This window comes from Caretta caretta, chromosome 23 (assembly GCF_965140235.1).
Source record: "Caretta caretta isolate rCarCar2 chromosome 23, rCarCar1.hap1, whole genome shotgun sequence".
NCBI lineage: Eukaryota > Metazoa > Chordata > Testudines > Cheloniidae > Caretta > Caretta caretta.
The window spans coordinates 13,960,441-13,968,913 of NC_134228.1; the positions used below are offsets into that span (position 1 = coordinate 13,960,441).

At 66.5% G+C, this 8,473-nt stretch overlaps 2 protein-coding genes across 5 annotated transcripts in view; one reads left to right on the forward strand and one right to left on the reverse strand.

The window, feature by feature from the left end:
- TIMP1 (TIMP metallopeptidase inhibitor 1) overlaps positions 1–2,299 on the forward strand; it is a 3,990-nt gene extending 1,691 nt beyond the window's left edge. For both annotated transcript variants that reach the window (XM_048833456.2, XM_048833455.2), the window contains exons 3-6: positions 674–771; positions 857–974; positions 1,363–1,484; positions 1,855–2,299. In XM_048833456.2, coding sequence (XP_048689413.1) covers positions 674–771; positions 857–974; positions 1,363–1,484; positions 1,855–2,085 — 569 coding nt within the window. In that variant the 3' untranslated portion in view covers positions 2,086–2,299. The remainder of the gene's footprint in view (positions 1–673; positions 772–856; positions 975–1,362; positions 1,485–1,854) is intronic.
- Positions 1–8,223, reverse strand: part of SYN1 (synapsin I) — a 19,318-nt gene extending 11,095 nt beyond the window's left edge. Inside the window, exons 1-5 of one of the 3 annotated variants that reach the window (XM_048833426.2) lie at positions 7,195–8,223; positions 4,800–4,857; positions 4,502–4,593; positions 3,559–3,715; positions 2,745–2,834 (exon numbers count right to left, since the gene is read on the reverse strand). In XM_048833426.2, the coding sequence (XP_048689383.2) occupies positions 2,745–2,834; positions 3,559–3,715; positions 4,502–4,593; positions 4,800–4,857; positions 7,195–7,538 (741 nt within the window). In that variant the 5' untranslated portion in view covers positions 7,539–8,223. Of the gene's footprint in view, positions 1–2,744; positions 2,835–3,558; positions 3,716–4,501; positions 4,594–4,799; positions 4,858–5,540; positions 5,677–7,194 lie in introns of those variants that run through there. The other 2 variants (XM_048833427.2, XM_048833428.2) reach the window with 2 other exon arrangements.
- Between the last annotated feature and the right edge of the window lie 250 nt (positions 8,224–8,473).

Consider the following 8,473-nt stretch of genomic DNA (forward strand, 5'->3'; position numbering starts at 1 on the left):
CCCCCAGCACCTCCAGATGCCATTCTGCCAGGCCCATGTGGGTGAGTGACCCCCAAATGCTCCACCCCCTAGCACAGTCCTCCCCCAATTTTTGCAGCTCCCCTGAACACCCATCAAATGCTCATGCCCCTCCCCCAGAGCTAGAAACAACCCCCCCCCGCCCCCAGTTGTGATGTCCCCCCCCTCCAGCCAACCAGGCAGCGCTCCCTTCACCCCTGTGCCCCAGCGTCGGTATAGCTATTACCCGCTGGAGGGGCCCCGAGCTGATTCTGGGGTCACGGCTCCAGAGTGTGTATGAGGGTGGGGCAGGGGGGAATCCTCCTCTCTCCAAGGCATGGAAGAACCCAGGAGTCCGGGAAGGAGGGGGAGACCCTTCCCCTGACACCCCAAGGTGTGGGAGGATCCAGGAGTCCAGGAAGGAGGGGGAGACCCTTCCCCTGACACCCCAAGGTGTGGGAGGATCCAGGAGTCCAGGAAGGAGGGGGAGACCCTTCCCCTGACACCCCCAAGGCGTGGGGAGGACCCAGGAGTCCGGGCAACCAGGATCACGCCCCCCCACCCCATAGTCTGTGTCACATCAGAGTCAAGTGGTTCTAGATGTCGTGGGCGGGAGGCTGGGGGGCATCCTAGGGGCCTCTGGGGGTCCCCTGACCCCTGTCTCTTTGCCATGCAGTGATTCGGGGCAGGTTCGTGGGGGTCACTCCGCTGAGCCACAACAACAGCCGTGGGGAATCCGTGCCGTGGGTTCGCCACGAGATCAAAACCACCAAGGTACGTGCCCCCCACACCCCCAGCCAGCCCCCCTGCCCTGCGCCCCACAGCGCCCCCAGCTGCTCTGACGCGCGTCTCCCCACAGATCTACAAAGGGTTCGAGCCGCCGAAGAACGTTCACTTCGTAGAAACCCCGGCCCTGGAGAGCGTCTGTGGGTACCAGCCCCCGGCCTCCCTGAAGGGGGAGGAGTACCTCATCATGGGTAAGGCACCCCGACACCGGCCTGGGGCAGCCCCCCTGCCCCAGACACAGCAGTCCCTGCCCAGAGGTGCTGGGGCGGGGGCTGAGGGGCTGCGCAGTGCTATAGGGGGCCGGGGGAGAGGCTCTAGGAGTCGTTGGAGGGGTCTGTGGGGCTATGGGGAGGGAGGTCTGGGGGGTCTTTGTGGGGGGATGTGGGTCTGCAGGAGAGTGGGGACTCTGGGAGGGCTGTGCAGGGCTGGGGGGCTCTGAGGAGGCTCTGAGGGGCTGGGGGAGCTGTGGGGCTCTGAGTGTCTGGGTGGGCTGGGGGGCACTGGGAGGGTGGGGCACTATGGGGCTCGGGGGTGCTAAGGGGCGCTGTGCCACCCACTCCCTCTGCCCTCTCCCCCCAGCCGTGCGGCAGGGTGAGCGCCTGACGGTCTCCACCTGCTCCTTCGTGCGCCCCTGGAGCCGCGTCCCCCCCAGCCAGCGCCGCGGGATCAGCCAGGCCTACGGAGGGGGCTGCGCCTGCCAGGTGAGTTCTGGGGGGCAGGGAGATGGGGGGTGGGAGGGTCCCTAATCCCCCCCCTCTCCAGCCCTCGCAGGTGATGCCATGAAACACCAGGCCCAATGGGGGGGGCAGATGTGGGGCTTGGAAGGCGGGGTCTATGGGGGATGGGCGTGTCCTGGAGGCCCCTCTGTGGGCAGGGGGTGGGATCGAGCAGGGCTGGGTGTGGCTCTCTCTAGCCCCGCCCCTGCATCTCTACCTGGTGCCATTACCCCATGCTGCAGGTGCTGTGGCTGGAGGGAGGGGGGTGGGGCGTCAGGGGGCGGGGGTCGGCGATATGTGGGCGGGGCCTGTGGGTGGGCGTGGCTCACTCTCTCTAACCCCGCCCCCTCCCCAGGTGGTGCCGTGTAACTCCATGCCCTGCGCGCTGTCGGGCGACGCCCAGTGCCTCTGGACCGACGGGCTGCTGGACCGGAGCTGGCAGGGGCCCCAGGCCCAGCGTCTGGCCTGCCTGCCCCGCCCCAGCCAGGGGGCGCCCCCCGGGGCCGACCCCTTCTGCACCTGGGAGACCCTCAAGAGCAGCCTCGCCGGGGCCCTGCTCAAGGCAGCCCAGAGCCGAGGGCAGTGACCCCCCCTCACCGTGGACTGGGATGTGTGACCCCCCCCGCAGAGGCAGGACCAGGGGTCTTCCCGGAGTGCTCTGCACTGGGGGGTGGGGCAAAAGGGGGGGTCAACGCTCTCCCTGATCTCTGTGCCACCCCTATCCCCCCGCCAAGCTTGGACTCTGTTAAAATTGGTTTCCTGAGTTTTTGATTCGTAAATAAAGAAATCGCTGGGACTCAGATCTGCACCATTGTCTGGGGGGGCCGGGGGGCTGGGGACGTGCAAGCCCCCAGGCCCAGCTTCCCCCTGGCACATTCTGGTGACCCCAGAGCCCCCCCATGCTCCAATCCCCGGCTACCCCCCTGTGCTGCAATCCCTGACTGTCCCCCCGAATCCTGAGGGCCCTCCCCGAGGGAGCCCGGGGGTGGCCAGGCCCGACCCTACCTTCACCTCTGCCCCCACCCAGAGGCTGCAGCCAATGGGCCCCCCTTGGCAAAGGCTTCTGCCCAGCTCACTAAGGGGTTGTGGCCCTATGGCCCAGGGCAGCCCCTAGGGGTCCAGGGCAGCCCCAAGACCTACCCACCCCTGTGCCCTATGCGTGCCCCCCCCCAAGCCCCAAGCTCTGCCCGCCAGCCCCCCCGCGGGCTCTCCCCCTGCCCGCCCCCGCAGCCCCGCCCCACTCACCATCTCCCGGTAGTTGGGGTAGAAGGTTTGCTCGATGAGGGGGAATTCCTCGGCCCCCAACTTCCTGCGCAGCCGCACCAACTGGGCAAACTGAGAGGGGAGGGGGACAGGTCAGGGGGGTGCAGAACCCGGCGACCCACCGCCCCCCCCAGCCTCCCCGACTACCCGCCAGCCCCCCGTCTCCCGCCCGGCTACCTACCGCCCCCCTGTCTCCCACCTGGCTACCCACCGCCCCCAGCCTCCCCGGCTACGCGCCAGCCCCCCATCTCCCGCCCGGTGACCCACAAGCCGTCCCCAGCTACCCACTCCCCCCCATCTCCCGCCCGGCTACCCACAAGCCGTCCCCAGCTACCCACCAGCCCCCCCCCGTCTTCCCCCCGTCTACCCACTGCTCCCCCATCTCCAGCCCAGCTACCCACAACCCCCCCACACACAACCTCCCCAGCTACCTCCAGACCACCCGGTTACCCACCAGCCCCCCGCCCCTCTGGCTACCCTCCATCCCCCCTCACCGCCCAGCTACCCACCAGTCCCCCAGGCCCTCCAGCTACCCGCCGACTTCCCATCCCCCCCTGGCTACCCACCGGTCCCTGGCTACCCACTGCCCCCCCCAGCCCCCTGGCTTCCCCCGCCCCCCCAGCTACCCACCAGCCCTCCGGCTACCCGCCGATTCCCCATCCTCCATGGCTACCTGCCAGACCCCAGCTCCCCGCAGCCAGCAGCCCCCCTCCCCACGGCCCCCACTACCTTCTGCTCCCCGCACTAACCTCCTTCCCTTCTGGCAGCCCCCCCCCCCCCCCCCCCGGGCGCTCACCACCCAGGGCTTGTCGCAGAAGTTGTAGATGGAGTGCAGGGAGTTGACGCTGGGCACCCCGGCGTACTGCAGCCCGATCACCAGCCCCCGGTGGTCGCCCCCCGGGGCCATGCTGTAGGCATGCTGTCGCACCAGCACGAAGTCGGGGTGCACCGTCCTGGGGGGGAAGAAGGGGGGGTTAGACATGGGGCCCAGCCCCACACGGTGCACCCCCTGGCCCCTCCCTAGCTCCTGCCCCCCTCCAGATCACACCTGCCCCCCATGGGTGCCCCCTACCGCCCACAAGGGAACTCTGCCCCCCCCCACTTTCCTCTGCCCCCTGTGAGGTGTCCTTGACCCCCCAGATCACACCTGCCCCCCACAAGAGAACTCTGCCCCCCTACTTGCCGCTGCCCCCCCAGATCCCACCTGCCCCCCATGGGTTGCCCCCTACCTCCCACAAAGGAACCCTGCATCCCCACTTGCCCCTCCACCCATAAGGTGTCCCTGACCCCCATGAGGTGCCCTCTGCCCCCTACAGGAGAATCCTGACCCCCACATCCTCTCTGTCCCCCATGAATGAGCCCTGCCCCCCATAACCTCCCTTTCTCCCACTTGGGGCCTCCCTCCCCCACAAATCCCACCTACCCCACCTCACTGGTGAGCCCTGCCCTTTCTATGCCCCCCGTCCCCCACAAGGGATTGCTGTCCTCCCCCTTCCGCCCCCCAGGGTGAGCCCTGCACCCCCCACTTCCTCCCTGTCCCCCATGAAAGAGCCCTGACCCCCTTGTGCCCCCCTGTACACAGAACCAGTTGTGGGGGGAGCTAGTTGGGAGGGGGGAATGGGGAGAGGGGTCTGGGAGCAGGGCTCCCCCAATCAGTCCCCTCCCCACCTAACCCATAGCCCCTGGCTGGCGGTCCCCCCCTTCCCTGCCCCCCTGGTCCATCCGCCCCCCATACTCACCTCACCACCTTGACCCCGTTGCGCAAAACCTCAAGATCCACTGAAAAGGCCCCATTGGCCTGAGCCACCAGATTCATCTCCGAGAACTCGGCCTGGGGGGGGGGGCGAATGTGGGGGTCAGACCCATGGATGGGACAGAGCGCCCCAAATCCCCCCTAATGACACATCACTGACCCGCCCGTCCCCCAGCACCATCCCACACCAGCCCCTCGACCCCCACAACGCCCCCATCCACCCACTGCAGGCTGCCCCCTCATCCACCTCCCAGCACCCCCAATCCCATGGGGCCCAGACCCACCTGCTCCACCCGCACCTCAACATCACCATGGAGCTTCTTGCCCTTGAATAATTTAGCCCTGGAAGAGAGAGATGGAGGGGGAGATTTTAGAAGGCCTGCCCGTTCCTCAGTTTCCCCATATCTTGCATGGTCACTCAGTGGCAGGGAGGGTGGGTTAAGTTAACCCTCAGGGCAGGTGAAGAGACTCAGGTGAGTGCGTGGTTGGGACGTGGGGGAATTTTTCTGGCATATTTCTAGGCCTGCCTGTGCCTCAGTTTCCCCATACCTTGCATGGCCTCTCAGTGGCAGGGGGACAGCCTAAGGCGGGAGACACATGGTGCCCCAAGGCACAGCCAGGGGGGCTCTCTGCTGACCTAGGGGCTCCCCAAGGCTATGTGCTGGGGACCAAACAAACCTGGCTGCGTTCGGGGGGGACGCCACAAACCCGGGCTGGGCACCTGGGGACCTGAGCCTGGCAGAGCCCGGAGGGCTCCCAGGGGTGGTGCCAAATCTGGGGTGTAGCTCCCGTCCTAGGGGGTCCGGGGCTGATGGAGGCGGGACGGGACCCACAGAGCAGCCCCATAGCCTGCTACAGCATGGCGTTCTCCCTCCCTGGACCACCCCCCAGCCCACACCCCGCCTGGCCCCTGCTCCCTCAAGCCCCCCAGTGCCCGGCCCTGACTGCCTGGGGAGAGCGCCCCCCTGCCCAGCCCCCCACCCCGCTCCCCACAGCACGGCGCCCCCCAGTGGCAGGATTCGAACCTGCCTGTGATTCGGAACAGAAAAGCTACAAATGAAGAGGCCAGATGCAGCGTCTCCATTTCATCTCTGGCCTGAGTCAGCGACCGATGGCCCAGCCGGGCCCAGCACCACACAGGCACCAAAACAGAGAGCCCCACGAAGAGAACCCAGGAGTCCTGGCCCACAGCCCCCCCTCCCCCCGCTCTAACCACTAGACCCCACTCCCCTCCCAGGGCCCAAGAGAGAACCCAGGAGTCCTGGCTCCCAGCCCCCACTCTATAGTGAACAGGGCAGCTGGGGGGTCAGTGCCCATCTCCACCCCATAGGCCCCTGGCTCGGGGGCTTATCCTGCTTTAATTCCTTCTGATCCAGCCCCAGGGGGCAGGATGAGGGGGTATCCCCCTCCCCGCCACCCTGCCCCTCCCCACTTCCCAATAGGCCAAGGGGGAGCAGATCTTTGGTGGTCACCCCCATACACAGCCCCACCCCTCCCCAAATATCCCTGGGGACCCCACACGGATACATCCCCTCAAACCCACCGAGACATGGGGTCAGGTGGACGGGGTAGTGGGGGAGGGGGATGGATGGGGGATGGGGGCAGTGGGGGAGGAGGATGGATGGGGCGATGGGGTCAGACGGGGAGGGGGATGGATGGGTCGATGGGGGCAGTGGGGGAGGGAGATGGATGTGGGAGGAGGGCAGTGGGGGAGGGGGATAGATGGGGAGATGGGGGGAGTGGGGGTGGGGAATGGACAGGGGGATGGGGCCAGTGGAGGAAGGGGATGGATGGGGATGGGGGCAGTGGGGGAAGGGGGATGGACAGGGCGCTGGGTGCGGTGGGGGAGGGGGATGGACCGGGATGGGGGCAGTGGGGGAGAGGGATGGATGGAGGGATGGGGACAGTGGGGGTGGAGGAGGGGAATGGAGGGGGGGTGGGGGCATTGGGAGAGGGGGAAGGGGTGACGGGCAGGGGGAGGGGTGGTCAGGGAGAGAAGCGGGGGAGGGGTGGCTGCAGCATTCTCAGCAGTGACTAAGCAGAGGGGTGGCCACCTGGAGTTTTGGGGTGACGGGGGCTAGGGCTGAGCTGAGGGGTGGCGGGTGGGGGAGGGGGATAGACTGACGGCTGGATGGACAGATGGAAGCAGGATGGATTGTCAGGCAGGGGGTGGGATGAGCGGATGGAGGGGGAGGGGAGGCGACAGATGGATGGGGAAACAGAGAGATGGACAGACCAACAGATGCACGGATGGATGGACAGATGGATGGACAGACTGACGGATGGAGAAACGGATGGATGGATGGATGACTGTACAGGACAGATGGACAGACGGATGGATGGATGGATGGACAGGACAGATGGATAGATTGATGGATGGATGGACAGACGGACAGATGGATGGACGAATGGATGGATGGACAGATGGATGGATGGATGGATGGACAGATGAACGGATGGATGAACAGACCAATGGATGGATGGACGAACGGAGGGTTGGATGGATGAATGGATGGACGGATGGATGGATGGATGGATGAATGGATAGACAGACGGACAGATGGATGGATGAACGGACAGATGGACAGAGGGATGGCTGGACGGATGAAAGGACGGATGGACAGATGGATGGATAGACGGAGAGTTTGTCCCCTGCCCCCCGCCGCCCCAGCTCCTCACCAGTCGGTGCCCGGCTCGTCGATGACCAGCAGCGTCCGACTGCGCCCCCCGCCCCCCGCGCTGCCCCCCCCGACCTGCTCGCTGAAGCTGGCTGCCGCGGCCGCTGTCGTCTGCTTCACGGCGTTGGACAGGGACGAGAAGAACCCACCTCCCCCCCCGCCGGCCCCGGGGCTGGGGGCAGCCGGGGGGGCGCTCGGCCGGGGAGACGCTGCCTGGGGAGGGGACGGGCGAGGGGCACCCGGGGGCACCGGAGGGGGCTGAGGCCGCTGCAGGTCCGTCATGTAGCCGTTGGGCAGGTTGGCCATGAAGTTACTGTCCGAGAGGCGTCGCCGCAGGTAATTCATCCTGGGGACGCTGTAGGGGGCTGTGGCTAGCGGGCAAACGGGGGGGTCTATCAATCCTATGGGGGGGCTGCTCTCTCTGGGCAGGAGAGGTGTCTGTCTACAGGGATGGCTCCTCTGGACGGGGTCTTCCCGGAAGGGGGGTCTCTCTTTTCTATAGGGGGAGGAGGGCTCTTTCTCTCTAGACAGGGGATCCCCTACTGTAGGGAAAGCTCCCCTATAGGATGCTTCTATAGGGGAAGGCTCGCTACAGGGGCATCTCTTTGGGCGAGTCTCGTCTATGGGTGAAGGTCTTTCCAAACAGGAGAGTCCTCTCGCTAGGGTCCTTCGTCTATCAGGGCTCTTTCTCTAGGGTTATGGTGCCTGGGGGGGATCTCTATGGGGAAAGCAGGTGTCTGTAGAAGAGGTGTCTATAGGGGATCTCTGGAGGGGAAGGGGGTGTCTATAGGGCAAGGGATGCCTATGGGGAAGGGGGGTCTGTAAGGGAGGGGATCTATAGGGGAAAGGGGGTTTATAAGGGAGGGGGTAATAAGGGGGTGTCTCTCTCTCCCCCAGCCTGCGCCCTTCTATAGGGGCCCCTATAGGGGATCTATGGGGCCTGCACCCCGGGCTCTCTCTGGGCAGACCCGGCGGCTCCCGAATCCCGGAGTCATATGAGCGCAGCAGCAGCTGGACCAGCCCAGATACCCAGCCCCCCCCCCCCACGTCTCCGGGAATTGGTCTCGCCCGGCCCCTCCTCCCCACCCCCTCCGGCCGCGATGGTCGGTCCCGGTGCCCTTGCGGAGGCCGGGACGGGTCGCGCCATCTGCGGGCGGCGGGGGAGGAGGTGGTGACGTACTCCCCCCCCTCTGCGGCGCACGGTGGTGCGGTCCGGTCCCCGGCCGGTTTGGGAGGGGGGATGCAGGGAGGAGCTGTCCGCGGAATAGATATACGTATAG